General features: G+C 40.5%; 1 protein-coding gene across 1 annotated transcript in view; it reads right to left on the bottom strand.

Annotated features, from left to right (window-relative positions):
- MROH8 (maestro heat like repeat family member 8) overlaps positions 1-24,550 on the bottom strand; it is a 55,240-nt gene that overhangs the window by 3,488 nt on the left and 27,202 nt on the right. The window contains exons 11-22 of the mRNA XM_045528628.1: positions 24,220-24,372; positions 22,097-22,257; positions 18,456-18,591; positions 14,908-15,098; positions 13,384-13,521; positions 12,985-13,099; positions 11,820-11,960; positions 10,722-10,886; positions 9,553-9,708; positions 7,252-7,374; positions 5,650-5,749; positions 5,290-5,355 (exon numbers count right to left, since the gene is read on the bottom strand). Coding sequence (XP_045384584.1) covers positions 5,290-5,355; positions 5,650-5,749; positions 7,252-7,374; positions 9,553-9,708; positions 10,722-10,886; positions 11,820-11,960; positions 12,985-13,099; positions 13,384-13,521; positions 14,908-15,098; positions 18,456-18,591; positions 22,097-22,257; positions 24,220-24,372 — 1,645 coding nt within the window. The remainder of the gene's footprint in view (positions 1-5,289; positions 5,356-5,649; positions 5,750-7,251; positions 7,375-9,552; positions 9,709-10,721; positions 10,887-11,819; positions 11,961-12,984; positions 13,100-13,383; positions 13,522-14,907; positions 15,099-18,455; positions 18,592-22,096; positions 22,258-24,219; positions 24,373-24,550) is intronic.

Here is a 24,550-nt window from a genome sequence, read left to right as displayed (position 1 = left end):
CCTGTAGCAGGATGGTTTGAGCCCAGGAGATCGAGGCTGCAGTGAGCTGTGATCAGGCCACTGCACTCCAGCCTGGGTGACAGAGTGAGATCCTGTCTCGAAAAAAAAAAAAAAGTTATAAAAGACATATAGATCAATAGAACAGACTAGAGAACCCAGAAATAAAGCCACGTACTTATAAGCAACTGATCTTCAACAAAGTTGATAAGAACATACACTGGGCATATCCTTTTCAATAAATTGTGCTGGGAAAACTGGATTCCTATAAACAGAAGAATGAAACTGGATCCCTATCTCTCACCGTATACAAAAATCAACTCAAGATGGATTAAAGACTTGAATGTAAGACTGGAAACTATAAGAATACCAGAAGAAAACCTAGGAAAAAACTCTGCTGGACATTGGTCTAGGCAAGGGATTTATGACTAAGACATCAAAAGCACATATAACAAAAACAAAAATAAACAAATGGGATTTAATTAAACTATAAAGCTTCTGCACAGCAAAAGAAATAATCAACAGAGTGAACAGACAACTTGCAGAATGGGAGAACATATTTGCAAACTATACATCAGACAGGGGACTAATATCCAGAATTTATAAGAAACTCAAACAACTCAACAACAATAGAGAATCCAATTAACCCCATTAAAAAATGGGCTAAGGGCCGGGCGCGTTGGCTCACACCTGTAACCCTAGCACTCTGGGAGGCTGAGGAGGGCGGATTGTTTGAGCTCAGGAGTTCGAGACCAGCCTGAGCAAGAGCGAGACCCCGTCTCTGCTAAAAATAGAAAGAAATTTTATGGACTGCTAAAAATATATAGAAAAATTAGCCGGGCATGGTGGCACATGCCTGTAGTACCAGCTACTCGGGAGGCTGAGGCAGGAGGATTGCTTGAGCCCAGGAGTTTGAGGTTGCTGTGAGCTAGGCTGATGCCATGGCACTCTAGCCCAGGCAACAGAGTGAGACTCTGTCTCAAAAAAAAAAAAAAAAAAAAAAATGGGCTAAGGACATGGATAGACTTTTTTCAAAAGAAGACAAATAACCAACAAACATATGAAAAAATGTTCAACATCCCTAATCATCAGAGAAATGCAAATTAAAACTATGATGAGATCATCTTACATCAATCAGAAGAGCTATTTTTAGAAAGACAAAAAATAACAGATGTTGAAGATGTAGAGAAAAGGGAACTCTTATACACACTGTTGGTGGGAATGTAAATTATTGCAACCTCTGTGGAAAACGGTACGGAGATTTCTCAAAGAACTAAAAATAGAACTACTATATGATCTAGCAATCCCACTTCTGGGTATCTACCCAAAGGAAAAAAAATCAATGTATAAAAAAGATACCTGCGCTTGTATGTTTACTGAATCACTATTCACAATAGTAAAGATATGGAATCAACCTAAGTGTCCATCTGTGGAGGATTCAATAAAGAAAATGTGGTACATATACACAATAGAATACTATTTGGCTATAAAAAAAAGAGTGAAATCATGTCTTTTACAGCAATGTGGATGGAACTGGAGGCCATCATCATAAGTGAAATAACTCAGACATAGAAAGACAAATACCGAATGTGCTCACTTATAAGTGGAAGCTAAATAATGTGTATACATGGAAGCAGAGTGGGGAATGATGGACAATGGAGACTTGTCCATGATGGACAGAGGTGGGTGGGTGGGGGTGGATGGATGACAGGAGGTTGCTTGGTGGGTGCAATGTGCATTACTTTGATAATGTGTGCACTGAAGGTCCTGTCTTCACCACAAGGCAATCTATCAATATGGCAAAATTGCACTTGTACCCCATGAATATATACAAATAAAAAATAAATGGGAAAAACTTGGTAATCTTTACCATTTTGACAGAAAAACACATACTGGTATCTCATCATTATTTTATTTTCATTGTTTTATGTTATTTTAATTATTTTATTTTCATTGTTTTATTTAATATTACTAGTAACATTGAATATTTTTAATCTATTGGCCATTTGTAATTATTCAATTATATTGTTTGCTGCTTTTCTTTTATGAATTTACTAATTTGTTTTAAGGATATTAACCCTTTATCATGTTGCAAATATTCCCCCCACATATTATTGTTTGCTTTTCAATTCTGCCTGTTTTTCTTTTTTTCAAAGTTGATTTTTAAAATTTTTATGTAGACAAATCTATAATTCATTTATTTTATGGATCTGTCTTTGGTTCATACTTAGAAAGTCTCTCTTTTTTATTGTAATTCTCCAAAGTCTCAAAAATGCTCAAGACCTCTTCACAGTTTGAAGCTTTTTATTTCTTAAGTAGCACTTTGCCTTTAAATTCATCATGTTTATTTCCAAAATGTAATACTTCACTAGTTTCTAGTTTCTTTCACTTGCATTGAGATCTGTCTACATGTTCCATAGAACACATGGAAGAACAGACATCAATTCTGGAATCCAAAGGAATTGAAACTTATTTTGTCATGAAATTGGTTTAAATCGATATTTAAATTTTTGTTATTTTTTTGTTTAAATTTAGCTTAAAAATTACTTGTGGTAAATGACATAAATTTGTTCAAAAAGACTATTAAAACACCTTATTTTAGGAGAGAGAAGCTACTGCTAGGGAAGGATGGGGATGGGATTATTCTATTAAGCTAAACCACATGAGATTACTGATATTCGACTGTTTTTGATTTACAAAATGGCAGTTTCATATGGTTTATCCTAATATACATGTACATAATTTTATACGTGTATATTCTAGATCTTCCATATAGATAACTTTTGAATGGAAAAGAAACTTTGGTTCCCCAATGTTTTAGATTAGAAAATAATTTCCTTTTAACTGAACACAATCAGCCATGTAGAATCCTACCCCACAGAATAATCTACGTGGCTTTTTCTTTCTTTTTGCTTCGGATATCTGTAAGGAAGTGGGAAATTGTAGAGAAAAGTGGCATGATCTTCCTTAAATAAGCTTTAGCGCTCAGCTGTTTTACCAGTTATGTTTGTATTTTAGAAGTAATGAATTGTTTGGGATTTTTTTTTAAACAGGGTCTTGCTCTGTTGCCCAGGCTGGAGTGCAGTGGCGTGATCACAGCTCACTGCAGTCTTGAACTCCTGGGGTCAAGTGATCCTGCTGATTCAGCCTCCCTAGTAGCTAGGATTATAGGTGCATGGCACCATGCCCAGCTGATATATGTGTGTGTGTGTGTGTGTGTGTGTGTGTGTGTATATATATATATATATATATATAACACGTTATTTTTTTTTAATTTTGAAGAGACAGCATCTCACTATGTTGCCCACACTGGTCTTAAACTCATGGCCTCAAGCGATCCTCCTTCCTCAGCCTCCCAAAGTGCTGGGATTACAGGCAGGAGCCACTGAGTCCGGCCTGTTCAGGATTTTGATTTGGTTCTCAAAGTAATAATTTTAAATTGTGAGACTTAGCATTTCATGTCATTTTCTAATTGTAGGACTACTTCTTAAGTGGGAATAAATAATTCTTTGAGCACTAAATTGTATAGCAGAGATATACAATAATAGAAAAATTTCACTCACTGACAATTAGGAAAACCATTTGCATGATGGTAGCCTTATATGACTTAAAACATCTCTGTTACCAAGTCCTGCCACCTTACAAATAACCACTTATAGAAAATAGTGCTGCAGTCATCTCTGTGGTACTTGTGAGGCATGATCATAATTTACTAAGATGTTTAGGTTATTAAGTATGAAATGTCTGATTTCCTTAAGTGCTAAGTTTGACAGTTGATATCTCTGACATATCACTTTGACACTTCTTGTCTTATTTTTATTGTGAAGGTACCTCCTCAGTCTTTCAAATGCACATTTTGGCTTGTGATTATCTTTCAAATTTTTTTCTAGAGCAATTTTTGTAAAACTACGGATAAGTAAAAAATTCGTGTTATCATTGAATATGAGTTCCTTTGTGGAACCAATGCAGCGCAGACAGCTCAAAATATCAACGAAGCATTTGGGAAGGATGTGATTAATGAATGCATGGTATGTCAATGGTTTGAGATGTTCCGTTTTGGTGATTTTAATCTTGAAAATGAGTCATGTGGGCAACCTGAGACTAAGGTGGATAATGATGAGCTTAAAGCTATAGTAGAAGCGAATCCATCTCAACCTATGCATGAATTAGCAGCAAGGTGTGACGTTACTATTCCAACAATATTGGACCATTTGAAACGAATCATCAAGGTAAAGAAGTTGGATAGGTAGATTCTGCATGAATTAAACAAGCATCAAAAGAGAAATCATCTCAAAGCTTGCCTTTCTTTGCTGTCATGACATAAAGACAAACCATTTGTACACTGTATTGTTATGTGTGATGAAAAATGGATTCTTTTTGATAATCGCAAGTGTTCAGCACAATGGTTGTTGGATAAAAATGAAGTTCTGAAATACAGTCCAAAACCGAATAGTCATCAAAAAAAGCTAATGGTGTCTGTTTGATGGTCCAGCACTGGTATTATCCACTGCAGCTTCATGAAACCTGGTCAACCAATGACAGCAGATGTCTACTGCAACCAATTGGATGAAATGATGAGGATGCTTGCAATTAAGCAGCCAAGATTGGTCAATAGAGACAGGCCAATCTTCTTGCAAGATAATGCTCGATCTCATGTCACACAAACAATGCTGTTCAAACTACAGCAGCTGGACTTGGAAACTCTCTGTCATACATTGTATTCACCAGATCTTGCACCAATGGACTATCACTCCTTCCAGGCTTTGGACCATTTCTTGCAAGTAAAATAGTCAATTCTCCACAAGCTGTGGAAAACACCTTTTACGATTTCATTGCCATCACTCTCCAGGCTTCTTTGCTGCTGGCATAAACAAACTACTGTTAAGACGGCAAAACTGTGTCGATAGTTTAGGAGCATATTTTGATTAATTGTACTGCTTCTTGTTTGAGATATAATAAAGTACCCTTTTGTTTAGAAATTGGACATTTCATATTTAATAACCTACTATTATTTGTAGGTACTATCTTATTTCCTGGGTTCAGAAACTGTCCTTGAGATACTCATCAAAGCTGGTTTCCAGACAAATAGGGTCATGTCCTTTCCTAAACGGGGAACCGGACTGGGATGAGACTGTCATTCAGCTGAAGTCTCCAAGGGCTTTATTGTTGCAAAAGTCAGGCACTCCAGATCTCAAGAGTCTCAGCTCTGCTACACAGTCTGCCCACAGTCACTTCCTCACATACATTCCAAAACATGGATGTACCCCAAATTCAAGGACTGTTACCACTTACCATCCTCTATCCAGTCAGTACCCTTCATCCTGAGCTCACTGCGATCCATGTACTTTGATAAGAGCCCTAAATGGAGGATAAAGTCAGTGAGTCTGTGATCTGGCTTTTACTCTTGGAAATTAATACCTAAGTTTTTATCATTGAAAAATCTATGCAGCTGGTAGAATTGGCCTTTTGATAATTAGGCAGATTCCAAAACTGGACTTCCAAGTGCCTGGTAGTTACCTATAGGTACCATAGCCCCTTTCTCCTAGAAATATTTTCAAGGTCATCTTCATAAAGAATGGGGATACTCGAGAACGCAATTTAGGAAAGTAGAGGACAAAAGTGACAGTGGAAATGAAAGGATTTTCTTTGTACCTACAAACATGACTGCTGATCTTCGGATGGGAAGTTTTGCATTCTTGGAGTACATCAATGTTTGGGCTAGGATGTTAATTTTCCCCTTGCATTGTTTTCCCTAAGTGGGGAAAAAAGAGTACAAAGCAGTGAAGTAGCAACACTATTTTCATCAGCCTCACCATAGTTTCTGGGGGCAGAGACTGTATCAGATATAGAGTATAGCTGTACTTGAAATAACTGCAGTTGCTGAATAAGTATTATATCACAATGACAAGCCCCTGGGCCAAGTTAAATCCTCTGAATACCCCTTGTTCACACCCACTCATGCCACATGTTGTGCCTATAATGCTTCTAAAGCCACCCTGGCTCCTCTGTATCTAAGCCTTTGTTCTCTAAGCTCCATCTTGAGCTCTGCTGCCCTATGAGCTCTTCCCTGACCACCTGCCTGCCTGAGCTAACCCTGCTCTGAGCATTTTGCAGGTATTCCTCTCTTGGCACGTATTATTTTCCACATTGAGTTTTATTTAATTTTCCGTAGAGGTTTTATCTCCCTTACTAGTTTGCAAGCTCCCCTCAAGAAGTTTTAATCCTTGGGCTCTTCATGGCTTATTGCACACTGTATTTGTTGTGCCTATTGGGTGAATGAATGCACCTCTCAGTGGATGTCACATAAGGACAGGCACCTCAGGAACAGGAGGAGGGGGGAAATAGGAATTTGTTGTTGTAGAACTTATTTAATTAACATGGACAACTTGTAGTTTTATCCACTGACAGCGCTAAATTTCCTGCTGTAAATACAGGCATCACTGCATCAGCTACAGGTTTGGCTGCAGGTCAGAGAGATAACCCCTAGTGGAAAGCCTGACACGAGGGAACTGCAAGTCTGATCAAAGGAACCTACTATGGAAGATTCCTGGGAACAGTCAGTCCTAGGGTCTTCATAGTAGACGCCAAGTGGTTTTAGGGTCATTTTCTAGAAAACTATGGATGGGCATCCTGAGGTTATCCTGGCTCATGCTTGCCCCTGAGATCAGCCACAGTAGCCTTTGTCGAGTTTGTGAGGAGAAAGGATGCAATCTGGGTCTTGGTAAAGCCAGTGGCATGCCGCCATCATGCTGCATGGCCGCACTGCATGACAGCCCTTGCTTGGGACTCCCTGAACATGCTCTGATAGAATAAATCAATCCACGATATTCAAGGAAAGGATTAGAGATAGCTGTATAGGCAACACATAACTCCATTTCAATTCAGTCCAATAATAATTTTTTGAGCATGTACTATCAGCCTCACCTTATAGCCTCGGGACCAAGGTTAGTAGGGCTCCCAAGAACTCACCAGTCTTTTTTGTGAGTAAGCATGGTAATAGAAAGTAAATTTGTGTAGCTTTTGATTTAAAGTGAGAAGAAAAAAAAAAAAGAAAGTAAGTTTGTGACTCAAGTGGGAGGCAGCCATAGAAAAATAGGTCCACAATACAAAACAGTTCCTAGGTATCAACTGCTGATGTTGATAGGGATGGGACATGTTTCCTGTATGCCATGTTCTTTCATTAAAAACTATGTCAGAAAAAAATAAGTACGTCAGCATGTTAAAGAGTTAACAAAGCCATTATCGCACACATACAAAGAATTTGCAGACTGTTCCAGCTTCAGCAGGTTTGATGTACCAGGGCTCTTTGCAGTATACTTCCTGGGGGAGCCTCCACTTCAGGAACTGGGCACATACAGTTAGGACTTGCCTGCTCTCCTGTGAAAAAGATTATCATAGATCAGCATTTTCAAACAGTTTCTAGCTGAGGTAATCTTTCTTCAGTAAGACTGATACTAAAGTCCAATATGGAAAGCTGATAAACTCAGAATTATCCTGGCTGAAGTGAGTGGAGGGGTGGAAAGGAACCAGAATCCTGCCCTCCTCCTCCTACTTCCCCAGACAGTCCCTAAAGGGGATGCATAAAGCCCCCAGCGTTCTGGGGAGGATGTAGAAACCACTGGCCCTGGGCAAAAGTGACAGCTGTCAGATGGAATCCCCAGATCAAAGGTTTGGGCAGGGACTCCCACTACCCCATGCTCTGGAGACAAGGCTCTCACCCCTGCTTGCTGCTCCCATGTCATTTTTCTGTCACTGTACACAGGAAAGTACAGCTCCTGACTTCTCGCCCTTGTGGCATCTCTGAGTTGGAAGGAACTATAGAGAGTATTGATCCCTTCCTGACCCAGATACTTAAGCAAGATTTAGCCAAGTGGGACTTTTCTCTAGTTCACTGCTCTCAGAATGCCTCCCACGCACCACATAACACTTCTGACAAGTCTCCAGCCAGTATTTCATCTCAAGTTCACTAAATATTTGGACCATAAAAATTCCTTTGGGGACTGATGGGAATACAAATTAGTTCAGCTGCTTGGTTTAGTAATTTATAAATATCTAGGAAAGTTAAAATACCCAGATATTCTACTTCTGGGTTTATGCCCTCAAGAAACTCTCATATATATACACAAGGAAATATAGACAAAAATGCCCATTGCAGCATTGTAATCATGAAAAATGGAAAACTATCTAAATGTCCAGGAATAGGATAATGGGATAAGTTGTAGATTATTCATATGATAGAATTCTACATAGCAGTGAAAATAAACTAGAGCTACACAACATAGATAAATCTCATAAATATAATGTTAAACAAATAAAAAAGCAAGATGCTGAACAATTTGTAGAATGATACAACATATAAAGTTTTAAAACATGAAAAAATATTACCACAGGAATGATGAGAATAAAATTGAGGATGATAGTTCTTGGGGAAATTTAATTGGAGATGGGTATATGATTTATTCCTGTTTTATTTCTTAGGGTGGGTGGTGGATATATGGGTGTGTATTATGTTCTCTGTGCCAGTGACTCCTAACTCATCTTATGTCAGACCGCCTCCTCTCTGCTTAGACTACTTTCTGAGGAGCCTGGAAGGAGGCTAGAGGTTGTTTAAGGCTTGAAGGAAAATAAGCCCAGAGTCTTAGCTGGCCCAGGCCTTTCCTGACTGCTGAGGGCTGGCCAGGTAGGGGTGGGGTGTCAATATCTCCATATATCTGGAACCCCTGCAGGGTATACTTCCCCTTCACCTAATTAGGAAGCTCTACCCTTTACTTTATTGGAGTCTAAAGTATTTCATATTTATAGCTATAGAGCCATAAAGCTTTCCTCATAACAAGGTCAGGGCCCACCTTAATCTTAAGTCCTGTTTCTACCTGAAACCTTGAGCTTTCGTTTCTGTATAGTGGGGGACAGAGAGGTGAGAGCTCTGGCATTTACCCAGAATCCTTGAGGTCTTAACCTTCCTGGGTTGCTGCAACTGGTGGTGATAGCACCTTGGAATGGACATGCTTCTGAGGTGGGGGACATTACTAACAAATGACAACATTCCAACCAACCTCCCACCCACCACCTAGTTAAGATTCGGATGGCTTAAATGGAAAAGCACAACTCTTATGGCAAAAAACCTTGGAAGATCAAGGAGAGGTAAAGTCCTCTCCAGATTATCAGAGAAGCTACTATCTCTGACTTAGCCCCAAAACAAATCTCATGGTCTCAAGGCCATGAGCCAGTTCTTGAAGTAAAATAGAAATATAATAGAATATCATCATTGTCATCAACAAAACAGCTTGTTGAGTTGGGTGCTGTATGTAGGGCTCTGTGCCAGGCTGAATATCAGGGAAGGGGCTACAAACAAGGATAATATATCATTCTTATCCACAAAGGACTATAATTTGCTATATAGAAATAAGAAGTAAGATTTTCCACTGGGCCAGAGGGAATGGGGGATAAAGATGTTACTACAAAGTCCCTGCCCACAAAGATACGAATGCTTATGTGCAGAGTTGGCTGGGGATTTGAAGTTATTCAGGACTAAAAGAAGTTAATAGTAGGCATCACCTCAGCGACTGCATCATTTTCATCCTGAGAGTACAAAAGTAGTGGGACCAAGCTGTCCAGGACTTGCTTCTCTATATTCTTCTTATCTGAGTATTTCACAGACTTTATGGAAGCTCCAAAGAGAACCATGGAGAAACGATGAACATCAGGTCTCACCTATAAAAGGAGTATCCAAAGAGAAGCAACCCACTGAACATCTCCATGCTTAGCTTATAAGAATCCTGGGCGAGTTGAAAGCCAGTCCTAACATTAGGCTACTTAGCTGTATGTAGTTGAGGGCAAGAAAGCAAATATATGTGAAGATACTAAGACTTGCTACTTTGGCACTACTTGTTCTCTCACTCTATAAATAAGAAACGGGCACAGTCCCACTTGTAGTCACAAAGCTTGCACCTGATAGTGGTATTAACCATTCACACAGGCTGTTTTGCTGAAATTCAAAATCCCAGCCTATCCCAGCTTTGGCATGTTTTATTCTTCCAAGGATTCTGGTCATTGTACTCCGTATTTCCTTTTGAAAAATATATGGGATTTTGGACAAGGACATAAGTATACTACACCATCTTTTTTTTTTTTTTTTTTGAGACAGGGTCTTGCTCTGTCACCCAGGCTGCAGCATCATCACAGCTCACTACCAACACAAACTCCTGGGCTCAAGGGATCCTCCTGCCTCAGCCTCCCAAGTAGCTGGGACTACAGGCATGTGCCACCGCAACCAGCTAATTTTTTCTATTTTTTGTAGAATAGGTTCTGGCTATGTTGCTCAGGCTGGTCTCAAACTCTTGGCCTCAAGCAATCCTCCTGCCTTGCCCTCCCAAAGTGCTAGGATTACAGGTGTGAGCCACCACTCCCAACCACTCCACCATCTTGACCCAGTTCTGATCCTTGAAAAGAAAATGTTTTCTCCCTCCCCATCCCATGAAGTAGGATAGTACCAACAAGTTTCTATGTCTCAGTTTTTTATCCGAAAAAAAAAAAAAAAACAATAACATCAGCCTTACCAATATCACAGGTTATCTGGAAGGGTCATAAGAGAGGAGATTTGAAAATGCTCTGAAAGTAAAAGTCCTATATAAAATAGAGTGTACTTGCTACCATACCAACTTCTGCTCCCTGTTATGCAAATTACCACCCTCCCCTCGAAAGTCTCTCCTCTCCCATTGTCTTACATCACCAAATAAGGAGAGCAGGGTCCTCATCATGGCAGCCAGGGTAGTGAAATCCATTGTCCTGACAAGCTGCAGGAGTATCTGGATGGCCAACAAAACAATCTCCTCATCGGCTTCACATAACCTGTCTAAGATGCATGGCAACAGGCTCTTGATATCTTCCCTCTGTGTATCCAAAGGGAAAGCATCACCTCCTTTCCTGACAGCATGTCACCTGGTACCAATGGGAGGGCTCCCCACCTTTACTCGGCACCTAGTGCTTACTGAGTTTGTGGTAGGGCTGGCTAGTCCAGGATGGAGAAGAAGAGGACATGACTGTCCTTTCTCAGTATTGGCAGGCCTGATATGTAGGGGAGGGCAGAGCTGTTGTGAGTTGCCTCACAGGGCAGAAGTAGGATCAGGCAGGGAAGGTCTAGGGATGTGGACCTGGGCTCACTATAAGGAAGAGTTCTCCTAACGATGAAAGTGGAACAGCTATCTCAGGTCACAGTGAGTTCCCAACTATGAAAGGTATCCAAACAGAGCCTCAAAGATCCCTTGGCAGGAATTCAAGCAGACATTGACTGAGGACCCTTAGGGGTCCTTCACATTCTGAATTGGGATTCTGCTCTTCTAAACTCATAAAAGGAAGAAGTCTCAAGGGTTGTAAAATTTAAAACATTCTTATAAAAATGTAAGTAGAATAAAGCAACAGATATTAATTGGATAATCAACCAGAATTAATATATATTAACATTTGTCACTTTTGCTTCAGATATACCCAAGGCATAAGGGGATAGCTGAATGTTATCTAGGTTGTGATGATGATGAGCATACTTCTCACACAAATTTCAGGTGCCAAATATTATGAATATATGTAACTTGTAATTTTTATTTATTTATTTTAATTTCATTAATTTCTTAATAGTCAGTACTTGTATATTTCCTAGGTACAAATTCAAATGGTTCAAAAGGATGTGTGGCAAAAAAGACCTTCTCCCACCCACTCCTGTCCCCAGGCTACCCAATTTTCCTCCTCAGCTGTATTAGTTTCTTTGGTATCTTTTTGGGGTGTTTTATTTGTGACTTAAGAATCAGTGGTCTGGGGGCCCCTCCTACCATCTCCTGGTGTCTGGCAAGATTGTGCAGTCCCCTCAGGGCAACAATCCTAAAAAGATTATTTTCATGATGTAGCCAGTCTTTCAAGCGGGCAATGGAGTATATGCTAGGCAGTCTTCTAGCCACCGGACTCTGGAGAAGCTGAAAGAACCCAGAAATCCACCAAGGCAATTACCTTCAAGCCTTTTTTCATGAGGGGAGCTACCTTCCCACTAACTTAAAAATCTGTATTTTTGGGCCGGGCGCGGTGGCTCACGCCTGTAATCCTAGCTCTGGGAGGCCGAGGCGGGTGGATCGCTCAAGGTCAGGAGTTCGAGACCAGCCTGAGCAAGAGTGAGACCCCGTTTCTACTAAAGATAGAAAGAAATTATCTGGCCAACTAAAAATATATATACAAAAAAATTAGCCGGGCATGGTGGCTCATGCCTGTAGTCCCAGCTACTCGGGAGGCTGAGGCAGTAGGATCGCTTAAGCCCAGGAGTCTGAGGTTGCTGTGAGCCAGGCTGATGCCACGGCACTCACTCTAGCCCGGGCAACAGAGCGAGACTCTGTCTCAAAAAAAAAAAAAAAAAAAAAAAAAAAATCTGTATTTTTGGCCGGGCCAGGTGGCTCATGCCTGTAATCCTAGCACTCTGGGAGGCCGAGGTGGGAGGATCACTCAAGGTCAGGAGTTCGAGACCAGCCTGAGCAAGAGTGAGACCCCGTCTCTACTAAAAATAGAAAGAAATTATATGGACAACTACAAATATATATAGAAAAAAAAATTAGCCGGGCCTGGTGGTGCATGTCTGTAGTCCCAGGTACTCAGGGGGCTGAGGCAGAAGGATTGCCTGAGTCCAGGAGTTTGAGGTTGCTGTGAGCTAGGCTGATGCCACGGCACTCTAGCCTGGGCAACAGAGCCAGACGCTGTCTCAAAAAAAAAAAAAAAAATCCATATTTTCCTTTGAAATTTCTACAGTACAGCACATATACTGCAGGGTACACAAAGAATACCGAATAATGAATGTGTGGAAAGAAGAATTTCAATAGGCTTGAATCTGAAAAATATTTCTATCCTACACCTGAAATGGATCCCAGCCTTCTATTCAGTTGGATATAGCCTAGGAAGGCAGGTATTGCTGCTTTATAGGCTTCCTGAATCCAGCTTCTAAAGAATGAGTCTTACCTCCACAAAAAAGGCTGCAGATGTGAGTTTATGCTCATCATTCCCTCGGTTAAGAAGTGGGACTAACAAGTACATGACCTTACGTGCAAGGTGGTGACTTCTTTCCCGCAATGCACTGCAAAATAGAACACCAACAGAATGACTCTCAGAAATGCTTCCATACAGAGAGCATTTTCTCAGGGCTGAGGACCCTCTGAAGTTTTTGCCCAGCTTTGGTTTACAGGAACGTATGGCAGGGCCAGCACCTCTGAAAACTTTGCCAGGCATTATGGATATTTGACCACTCTAATATGAAAAAGTTATTCAACCTTAGTTGCTGTGATAACTAAAAGGGAAACAAATACCCCAAACAATGCCACTTTAGAGCAGGTGGGTATATGCATGACAAGGAAGCCTTACTTGGCAAGGAGAAATACTCCCTGAAGATGGCAATCTTTTCTTTCTAGAAGAGCCCATCCTTTATTCTTTTCCATGAGGTTGAATTCCTGCCAGCACAATGTTCTGAGGAGGAGAGTCTTTATAGCCTGCATAGCAAAGCTGAATCAAACAAAACAGTATGGGTGAATTTAATAGGTCCCTCCAGCTTCCAAGCACACAATCACCCTGCTCTCACTGAGGAGGGCCATGCATTGACAGCTGGATGGTAATTCTCTCCTTTCTAGATTTCCTAAAAGACTTAACACTCTAATAAGGCTCTTTACACAAGTTCTCAGCATAAAGAAATCTAACTATTAATAGAATCCTATTTCTCCAGGAGTTTGAAAAGAAATCTATGATAAAACAAATGATCTAGGATGCTAAACAGACACCCACTGCTATTTTTGTAAAGCTTTATTAAGATGCCATTTATACCCCATAAAATCTATCTCCACGGCTTTTAATTTTTTTTTTTCATAGAGGATGGATCTTACTGTGTTGCTTAGGCTGGTGTCAAACTCCTGGCCTCAAGCGTTCCTCCCACCTCAGACTCCCAAAGTGTTAGAATTACAGGTATGAGCTACCACACCCGGTCTCTCCATTGCCTTTTTTTTTTTTTTTTGCCCAGGCTCTGTTGCCCAGGCTAGAGTGCCGTGCCGTCAGCCTAGCTCACAGCAACCTCAAACTCCTGGGCTCAAGCGATCCTCCTGCCTCAGCCTCCCGAGTAGCTGGGACTACAGGCATGTGCCACCATGCCTGGCTAATTTTTTTTCTATATATATTTTTAGCTGTCCAAATCATTTCTTTCTATTTTTAGTAGAGACAGGGTCTTGCTCTTGCTCAGGCTGGTCTCGAATTCCTGACCTCGAGCGATCCTCCTGCCTCGGCCTCCCAGAGTGCTAGGATTACAGGCGTGAGCCACTGTGCCCGGTCCTCTCCACTGCTTTTAAAACTACTTATTGAACTGTCATCCTGGACATTGCATCAGAGAAAAGAAAGAGTCCTTAGAGATTACCTACCCTGACTTTCTCATTTACAGATAAGAAAACTGAGGCACAGAACAATAGATTTGCCCAGGGTACACAGCTTCGTTGAAAGGATGAATGAGAACTAGAACTAAAACTCAGGTCTACTCACCCTTAGTCTGGTGTTCTTACATATGCCACATTATCGTACTATAGTACTTCCTCTGAAAGAAATCCACGTACTACAGCAATACTAAGAAACTTCTACTGAGACCCTACTGGGGACTTAAAAATATCTCTCCATGTAACAAAGCAGGAACGAGGAATCATTCCACGGCGGATAAGTACAGTTTTGGAGGTGGGTGTAGGCTATTTTACTTGTTTCTGTCTCTACTTGATTTACTAGGAAAGGGTCGGCATGATATCACACATTATTTTGCAGGGCATCTGGACCGGATGGACAAATTCACCTTGGTATCAATAAAACCAAAGACAACCAGTGAAAAGCCCAGGACGGTTCCTGTTCATGTTGATGTAGTACCTCAAAGGGGTGGCCTCTGAAGACACTTCCTGTTGTGGGTACAGACCAATTGGGACGGCAACGTCAGACATGGTGAGGCCGATGCTGTGGTGAATCTGGATGAGCAGCGCCATGAGAAGCTGAGGGAAGAGTCGCAACGTAGCTGCTAGGAGACGGTTTCCCACAAACACCTCATAGAGGGCGTCTGTTGCCTGTGGCAGAAAAGACAGAGCGGAACTGAGCACTAGCACGAATCCCACTTTGGCTTCACTGCTGTTTGTTCCAGAACGTACTTTCTGGCTCTCCTGCCCCATAGGCAGAACAGCAGTGGTAGTCAGTACAGGGACATGAAAGCCAAGGGGAAAAGTAATAGGAGTGCAGTCGTCTTTAAAAGTTACCAAAGAACTAGGGGAGACTTGAAATCCAGAAGACATGAAGGGAACTATTAATATGAACGTATCTGACTACATACAAACATAAAACCAAGGCAAAATTTATCATAAAGTTAGATGACAAATAACAACCCAGAGAAATATTTGCATCAATGTGTTATTCTTAATATATACAGTGCTCTTAGGTATTAGTAAGAAAAAATGTAAAAGGCTTGCTACTCAAAGTGTGGGCCAGACACTAGTAGCACTGGCATCACCTGAGAGCTGGTTAGAAATGAAGTCTCAAGCCTCACCCCAGATCTTCTGTATCGGAATCTACATTTTATTTCATTTATTTATTCATGTGTTTATTTTTTAGAGACAGAGTCTCGCTCTGCCTCCCAGGCTGGAGTGCAGTGGCATCATCATAGCTCACAGCAACCTGAAACTCTTGGGTTCAAGTGATCCTCCCACCTCAGCCTCCCGAGTAGCTGGGACTACAGGTGTGTGCCACCATGCCCAGCTAATAAAACACTTCATTGATTTAAAATAAGGACAGGTATTATCAGAGATTTTACTAAGATCCCCAGGTGATTGTGGTATGTGTACATATTAAATTTGAGAAGGACAGGTGTATAGGACATGAGCAGACAAGTCACAAAAGAAGAAATATAATTGGCCAATTAAAAACACATACAAATATTCAACCTTATCAATAACAAAATTATAATTAAAACAATATGTTCCCATTTCACCTATCAGCGAGGCAACAATGAAAAGACTATAATGTTCAGTGTGGTGAGGGTATGGGTAAAAGGCATCCTCGCACACAACTAGAAGAAGGGCAACTTCTAGTGGACAATATGGGGACAAATACCAAAACTTTAAGTAGGTCCACTGACCTAGAATTTCCCCTTTAATGGACTTTATCCTAAGAAAATAATTGAGCATATATGAAATTTATGTATGCATGAGGCTGCACTGTTTTAATGGCAAAAGTTTGAAAATTTCCAAAATGTTCACTTAACAGGAATCTGGATACTTAAATGATGATTTTGTACCATGTAAGACCTATTTTTATTTTTATTTTTATTTTTGAGACAGAGTCTCACTCTGTTGCCCAGGCTAGAGTGCCGTGGTGTCAGCCTAGCTCACAGCAACCTCAAACTCCTGGGCTCAAGCAATCCTCCTGCCTCAGCCTCCCGAGTAGCTGGGACTACAGGCATGTGCCACCATGCCCAGCTAATTTTAGTATATATATATATATTTTTAGTTGTCTAGCTAATTTCTTTCTATTTTTTTTAGTAGAGACGGGGGTCTCACTCTTGCTCAGGCTGGGGTCAAAACCTATTTTTAAAAAGGTAATTACAAATAAACTACTATGCAGGTTGCAGTGAGCAAAGATGATACCACTGTATTCTAGCTCAGGCAAGGGTCTCAAAAACAAACAAACAAACAAAACCCTACTATGCAGCCATGAAAAGGACAACAGAGAGCACTTATACTGATATGGAAAGTAATTCATATATTGTTAAATTTTAAAAAGAAAGCCATTAAACAGTATATGCAGTATGATCCTATGAATATATATGCAATTTTATAGGCTAACATAATTGAATACATACCTTTATCTGCCCCAGCTCCTAAAACTGCACTAAAATGACATTATAGGGATTTTTTTAAAAAGGCATAAGCCCACAAGAACAGAGGGAAAAGGAGTGGAGACAACAGCAGATTAGAGAAGTTGAAATAATTTTGGAAGCTAAAAAAAAAAAAAAAAAAAGTATGACAATAACTTAGACCGGAGAAAGCTGAACCATAAAACTGGTAGGGGAGAAAATGAAGTAAAAAGTGTATGATGACAGTGGGAGAGGCTGTGTGTGTGGAGGCAGGGGGTTTATGAGAACTCTTTGTACATCCTGCCCAATTTTGCTGTGAACATTATACTGCTCTAAAAAAATATTTGAAAGGAAAAAAATGGGAAAAAAGTATACCAAATATATATAAAAAGTTTACATAGGCCGGGCGCGGTGGCTCAAGCCTGTAATCCTAGCACTTGGGAGGCCGAGGCGGGCGGATTGTGTGAGCTCAGGAGTTCGAGACCAGCCTGAGCAAGAACGAGACCCCGTCTCTACTAAAAAATAGAAAGAAACTATATGGACAGCTAAAAAAATATATATATAGAAAAAAAATTAGCCGGGCATGGTGGCACATGCCTGTAGTCCCAGCAACTCGGGAGGCTGAGGCAGTAGGATCGCTTAAGCCCAGGAGTTTGAGGTTGCTGTGAGCTAGGCTGACGCCACGGCACTCACTCTAGCCCGGGCAACAGAGTGACACTCTGTCTCAAAAAAAAAAAAAAAAAAAAAAAAAAAAGTTTACATATATATAAATACTTCTAGAAAGTTCATTTTTAGGACAGTGGTGCAGACATCAGCTAAGAATGACTTTTACAGTTTTAAAAGGATTGTTAAAAAAAAAAATCCAAAGAATATGTGAAAGAGACTGTATGTGGCCTGCAAAGCCTAAAATATCTACCATCTGGTCTGTTGCAAAAATTTGCCAACCCCTGCTCAAGTGGACCTTTACTTTCTACTTTATATACTTTTTTAAAAATCATTTTTAGAGACAGGGTCTTGCTCCATCACCCAGGTTGGAGTATAGTGGCCTGATCATAGTTCATTGTAACCCTGAACTCCTGGGCTCAAGAGATCCTCCCTCCTTAGCCTCTTGAGTAGGTGGGACTACAGGTGTGTGCCACCACGCCCAGCTAATTACAAAAATTTTTTTTGTAGAGACAGGGTCTCACTATGTTGTTCAGGCTGATCTTGAACTACTGGTCTCAAGTAATCCTCCCAACTTGGCCTACCAAAGCTTTGGGATTACAGGTGTAAGCCACTGTGCCCACCCTATTTTACATACTTCTGTATTATTTGAAAATTTTTTATCACAAGTTTGTGTTACTCTTTAACTATGATGATAAATTTTTTTTAAAGGATGAGGGAAGGAATGTTTAAAACATATTAAACCATACTGATTCCTGTACTCTTCCTAGCTCCCTCGGTGTCAGTCTCCTGGTAGAGACCCTGTGGATTTACAAATGGGTGACAGAGCACACTTTGAGAGGACCAAAAGGAAAGCTCTGCCAGAGGGGTGTGTGACCCTAAGGAGGGGCACCGTGGGCAGAGCTCAAGGGCTTACAGCCACGGCCTCATAGGCCATCTTCTCCTGGGTGGGCACATTATGGCACTTCTGCAGCTTCCTCAGGAGCCTCCAGAGAATCCAGGTCGTGCTGGGCAGCTCTACCTCCAGGGATCTCCACAACTCAGCTAGATGCCTAGAAATCCCAAAAAGTAAGAAGGTTCAAGAGATTCTGGCTTCTCCCAGGCCTACCATAACCACAAGCTTCCTAGAGTCTGTTTGGAATCCAATCTATGAAAGGTTTTTCTCTCTGCTCAGTGCCTTCAGGGTATCAAAAGACTTCCTATCTGATTTCATAACTAACTCCCCAGGTTTTGTCGAGTCAAGTTCCCATGGTCTCAGCATGCACTTAAAGGCCATTCATAAACTGGTCCTGACTTAACTTTTCAGCCCCACCACTTCCCTGTCATGTGCTCTGTGCTCGAGCCACCCAGACCATCCACCTTAACCAAACAAACCACGGACTTTGAAAACCCTATGCTTTTGCTTATGTCGCTTCCTTAAACCAGAAGGCCCTTTCCAAAACTCTTCTCTGCCTGTCACAATCCTTTAAGGTCTAGCTCCAGTGTCACCTCTTCTGTGAAGCCTCTGCTGCTTCATCATGTCTCTCACAAGAGTTCCCATAACACTTTTAAAATTTCTTCTTAAAGGCTGCCTCAACCTTACATGTGCTACTGTCAGTTCTCTGCGGGTGCATCTCTGTTCCCTCTGAAGGAGGGGATGATTTCTGGCTCTTCTCTGAATTCCTCAGGGCCTAGCACAATGCCAGGTTCACAGAAGGCATTCAAAGACAAATTTATTCAATACAATCTATGGTCCTCAAATTTTGGCTAAGGCCCATCCTTGAAATAAAACTTTGATCCTGCTTAGAAGAGATCTCTTAAAGAAAAATCATATAACTTCTCTTTCTGTCATTGATTCAAATGTAGGGCTTGAGAGCTATATAAACATTGTGGAAGATCATTATGATAAGGGAAAGATGGGGAGTTACTCATGCTTTTAATCTATTCTCTTATTTTCGGAATCTATCTAGCATATCTTTGTATGCTACGGTCAGGGTTTTTTTATCTTCTAAAATTTTTTAAAATTATTATGGGTACATAATAGTTACATGTATTTATAGGGCACATGTGATGTTTTGATATGGGCATACAATGTGAATTGATGACATCAGGGTAACTAGGGTATCCATCACCTCAGGCACTTATCATTTCTTTGTGTTAGGAACATTCCATTTCCCTTCTTTTAGTTATTTTAAAGTATATCCTAACTTTTTTTTTTTTTTTTTTGAGACAGAGTCTCTTTCTATTACCTGAGCTACAGTGCCATGGTGTCAGTCTAGCTCACAGCAACCTCAAACTCTTAGGCTCAAGTGATCCTCCTGTCTCAGCTTCCTGGGTAGCTGGGACTACAGGCATGTGCCACCATGCCCAGCTAATTTTTTTATTTTCTATTTTTAGTTGCCTGGCTAATTTATTTCTATTTTTAGTAGAGATGGAGTCTTGCTCTTGGTAAGGCTGGTCTTGAACTCCTGACCTCAAGCCATCCTCCCACCTTGGCCTCCCAGAGTGCTAGGATTACAGGTGTGAGCCACCACACCCGGCCTACCCTAACTTATTGTTGATTATAGTCACCTTGTTGTACTTACAGTCAGTTTTTAAAGTGTGGTCTTCTAACTACCTGCACGAGAATTCCTCTGAAAATTGACAGGCTTAAAGACATTTAACATTTCACTCCCTACCTAAGAAATTCTAATCAGTGAATAAAACAAAGTAAGAAAGTCCTAAAGGGAAGGCTGGAAAGACAACATAGGATGCTGAAAAGGCTGGGGAACAATTAGATGGCAGAATAGGAACATTCATCCTATTAAGAAACTCCTATGTTCACTTACCCTTGGTTATCTTCTTTAAATTCCTGAGGGAGCAAATGAAGTACTTTGAGAAGCTATTTATTGTGAAAGAAGCATTTCAAAATACTTTTGGTTTGCTGCATGTTTTAAGTATGCTGAATTAAGAAAGCATCTGAATTAAGGAAGCACACAGCCTTTAAACCAATGGTTCACAAATACAAGTGTGAAAAACATATGGAAGATTTGTTAAAAATATGGAAAAGATCTTCCCACCTCCAGTGATACTGATTCTTTAGAAGGGACATGGTTTTTGCTTGCCCATTATCCCTTTGGGAAACTGCCATTTCAAGATTCTTAATAATTCTATTAATATTTGGTCCATGTGGTTTGGTGGAAGCTGACTCCAAGCCAGGCTAATCAAAGTCCTGCCCAGGACGTTTGTCAGAACTAAAAAGGAATAGATACTCCCTTTCCAATGCAGTTGTGAGCTGATGGTGGCCATCTCTGCCCCCTTTAGTGCAAACCCACCTGAGAGACGAAGAGAGATGGATGGAGCCCTGATACAATAAACTGAGTCCCTGGATTCAATTCCTGAAGACAGACTCTTGGACTTCCTGCAATATAAGTCTATACAATTCATTAAGCTAGTGTGAGCTCAGTTCCTGTTACTTCCAATTAAGAGTCCTAACATAGTAGGTCTGAGGTAGGGTCTTGGAAGATGCATTTTTAACAAGTGCCATAGGTGATTCTGATGCAGTGTTTCTCAGACAACACTTCAACAAATACTGCACCAGGAGACTGGAGATTGGAGAAGGCTACATCTTTGAGGACAAATCCTGTGCTGTAGCCTCCATATGGAATAGAAAGAGAAACAGCCTCTGGGCTACACCTTATTTTTAGGCAAAATCATTCTCAAGTGAGTTGCAGACATTATGACACTTCGCCCCTACATAACTTTAGTATCTTATCTCCTAAGAATAAGAACATCCTTCTGCATAACCATAGTATCCTTTCACACCTAAGAAAATTACATTAACTTAATAAAATCTAGTATAGAATTCATATTTAAATTTTCTCCACGTTTTTTTTTAATAGCTTTTGTTTTTGACCCAGGATCTAATCAAGGTCAAATAGTGCATCTGGGTGTGTCTCTCACATATCTTTTTATCTAGGACAGTGCACTCACCACCGTTTTTTTTTTTTTTTTTTTTTTTTTTGAGACAGAGGCTCACTCTGTTGCCTGGGCTAGAGTGCCTTGGCATCAGCCTAGCCAGCAACCTCAAACTCCTGGGCTCAAGCGATCCTCCTGCCTTAGCCTCCCGAGTAGTTGGGACTACAGGCACGCGCCACCATGCCCGGCTAATTTTTCTATCTATATTTTTAGCTGTCCATATAATTTCTTTCTATTTTTAGTAGAGATGGGGTCTTGCTCTGGCTCAGGCTGGTCTCTAACTCCTGAGCTCAAACAATCCACCTGCCTTGGCCTCCCAGAGTGTTAGGATTACAGGCGTGAACCACCATGCCCAGCCTCACCACCATTTTTGCTTTCATGACATTAACTTTTTTGAAGAGTCCAGTCCAATTATCTTATAGAATGTTCTTTATTCTGGATTAGTTTGATTGTTCCCTTACGATTATGTGTTATATTCTGATTTATATCACAGGCATTTATCTATATTTTAGCTCCTCTGTAAGACAGTCATTAGAGTTTTGAGGGCAACCATGTTCCACGATACTCAGAGCTATGTCACATACCCAAATTTAATCCAGAGGCTATACAGGGTTCTGTTACCTGTCATATGGTATTGGATGACACAGAAGGTGGCTGAGCACTGTGTCCGTGTACTTGGGCCTGGATATAAGCAAGCTCACAGCATTTATGATTTGTTGGCGGACTCTAGGCTGGCTGATTATGGATAGCCGGGCACAGATAACTCCTATAATTTCTGGCACCTGAAGAAGAAGAAGAAATTCCTAAGACCATAACCCTGCAGGACACTGATGGTTACTGAGGATATTTCTAAAAGGTCCTGAGGGGTGACTTTTAAACAAATGTTTATTATTAAAAAAAAATTTGTGATCAAAACTACTTAAAATATATCTGTATATATGTATATGCACCTAAAAGAATTTGGAAGGATTTATAATCAAAGATGCTACTAATGTGTCTTTGAGTGATAGGATATTAGATTTATTTTTTCCTTCTATATTTTTTCTAATTTTTCCTCAATGATTATGTATTGCTTTTATAATTAAGCAAACTAATAAAAGTATTGCAAGGAAGCTGGACTTTTTCCCACTGTGACTCTGAGAATGGCAGAAGAGCCCTTACCCATCTTTCTCCCAGAGATGTCCACTGGGCTCAGGTAAAGGAAACAGGAGCCATTGGGCTTTCGTCCCTTTCTCTGCTTGGACGAGTCTTCCCACCCACAGACTCATGGCTTCAGATCTCTGTGGAAATGTCAGCTTCCCAGAGAGATAGTCCTCAACAACTTTATATAAAATGTCCGTCATCACCACCAATTTCTAGAAACTGGTTTACGGATGGGCAGGTGACAACATTTCATTCTGCCCAGTGAAACATGAGGGTAAGTTTACTGGGGGCTTTGGGAAAGATTTTCTTCCTTTAATAAAGACATGAAAAGGAAGGCAACATCTTTCTTCTTTCTGGATATAGTCTTATCTGGTCAGAAAATGTGAAATTGTTGCAACTACCTTATGACCATGTGAATAGACAAAGTAGAAAGATAGAAAAACCTCTGGGTCTTTGATAACACTGTTGAATCACTGAGCCAATCTTGAAAAAGACTCTACATTCAGACTTCTTATTATGTGAGATAATAAACCCCTTGGTTAAGCCTCTTGCCAACTATGTTTTTGCTGCTGAAAGCACCCAACTGATACAAGCACTTACCTCACCATGCTCTCACCATACCATTCTTTTTGCATCTTTGCTATTTTAATAGGTTAAAAATGGGTTCTCATCATTTTCAAATTACTTTTTATTTTTAATTAATTAATTAATTTTTTTTTTGAGACACAGTCTTGCTCTCTTGCCCTGGGTAGAGTGGAGTGGTGTCACTATAGCTCACTGCAACCTCAAACTCCTGAGCTCAAGCAATCCTCCTGCCTCAGCCTCCCAAGTAGCTGGGACTACAGGCGTGTGCCACCATGCCCGGCTAATTTTTTCATTTTTAGTAGAGATGAGGTCTTGCTCTTGCTCAGGCTGGTCTCGAACTCCTGAGCTCAAGCAATCCTCCCACCTCAGGCTCCCAAAGTGTTAGGATTATAGGCATGAGCCACTGTGCCCGGCCTACATTTTATTTTTATCACAATATAATATGCACATATTTTAAAAAGTCTAGTGGTATTTCAAGGCTCTTTCCTCCCTATTTCCCAGGTCTGCTCTCCAGAGACAACTTTCCTCTCCTTTATCTCTTGCTGTATGTCTTTCTCTATTTCTAAATGATATAGTTATATTGTTATTTCTTGATATATCAATTTTAGACACATTTAGATAAATTCTCTTGAATTTAGGCTTTCTAAGTCTGCCTCCTTCTAGGGTCACTTATGGATTTTTTTATCTTGACACCTTAATCCATCTGGATGCATATCTAAATTGAAGTTACTGTTCTCATATGTGTTACTTGTATCTCCCCAGAAAAACCTCTACTCTTATGGAAAACATGGACCACATTTTAGATTTAAAAATCTCTCTCTCTGCTGCATACACAGTGGTTGTGTTGTTCAGTATATGTTTATTAAATGGATGAACGTTTGTGACCAAATGGACTAAGGCTTTGACCCTGTCCTCATCAGTAGTTGTTCTCAGCTGAATAGCGGGAGCAGAAGAGACCCCAGCAGCTGAGGTCTTGCTGGTATTTTGAACCAAGGAAATGGCCACTGAACTTTTACCTTCTCAAATCGGGACACTGCATTTTTCACCAATGTTATCAGCAATTCTCCTGCTGATTCCTGGATGCAGGGATTTTTCAGATTTTTCAGGCCATCCAATGTAGCCATCACAAACTGGCAGAGCTCACTGGGATTGAGAAAAACTTCAAAGACCTGAAATGGTTTAGGAAAAATGAACTTCCAAGAAATATGATAGATACAAAGAGCCCTGAACAAGCACTAGCCTCTAAGTCAACAATCAGAGAAGTATACAAAGATGTACAAACCTGTTTACTTCAATCTTGTTTACAAAGGTGAAAAATTAGAAGCAACCCAATTGTCCAACGCTAGG

Source organism: Lemur catta, chromosome 17 (genome assembly GCF_020740605.2).
Source record: "Lemur catta isolate mLemCat1 chromosome 17, mLemCat1.pri, whole genome shotgun sequence".
NCBI classification, from domain to species: domain Eukaryota; kingdom Metazoa; phylum Chordata; class Mammalia; order Primates; family Lemuridae; genus Lemur; species Lemur catta.
This window is presented reverse-complemented; position numbering and strand designations above follow the sequence as displayed.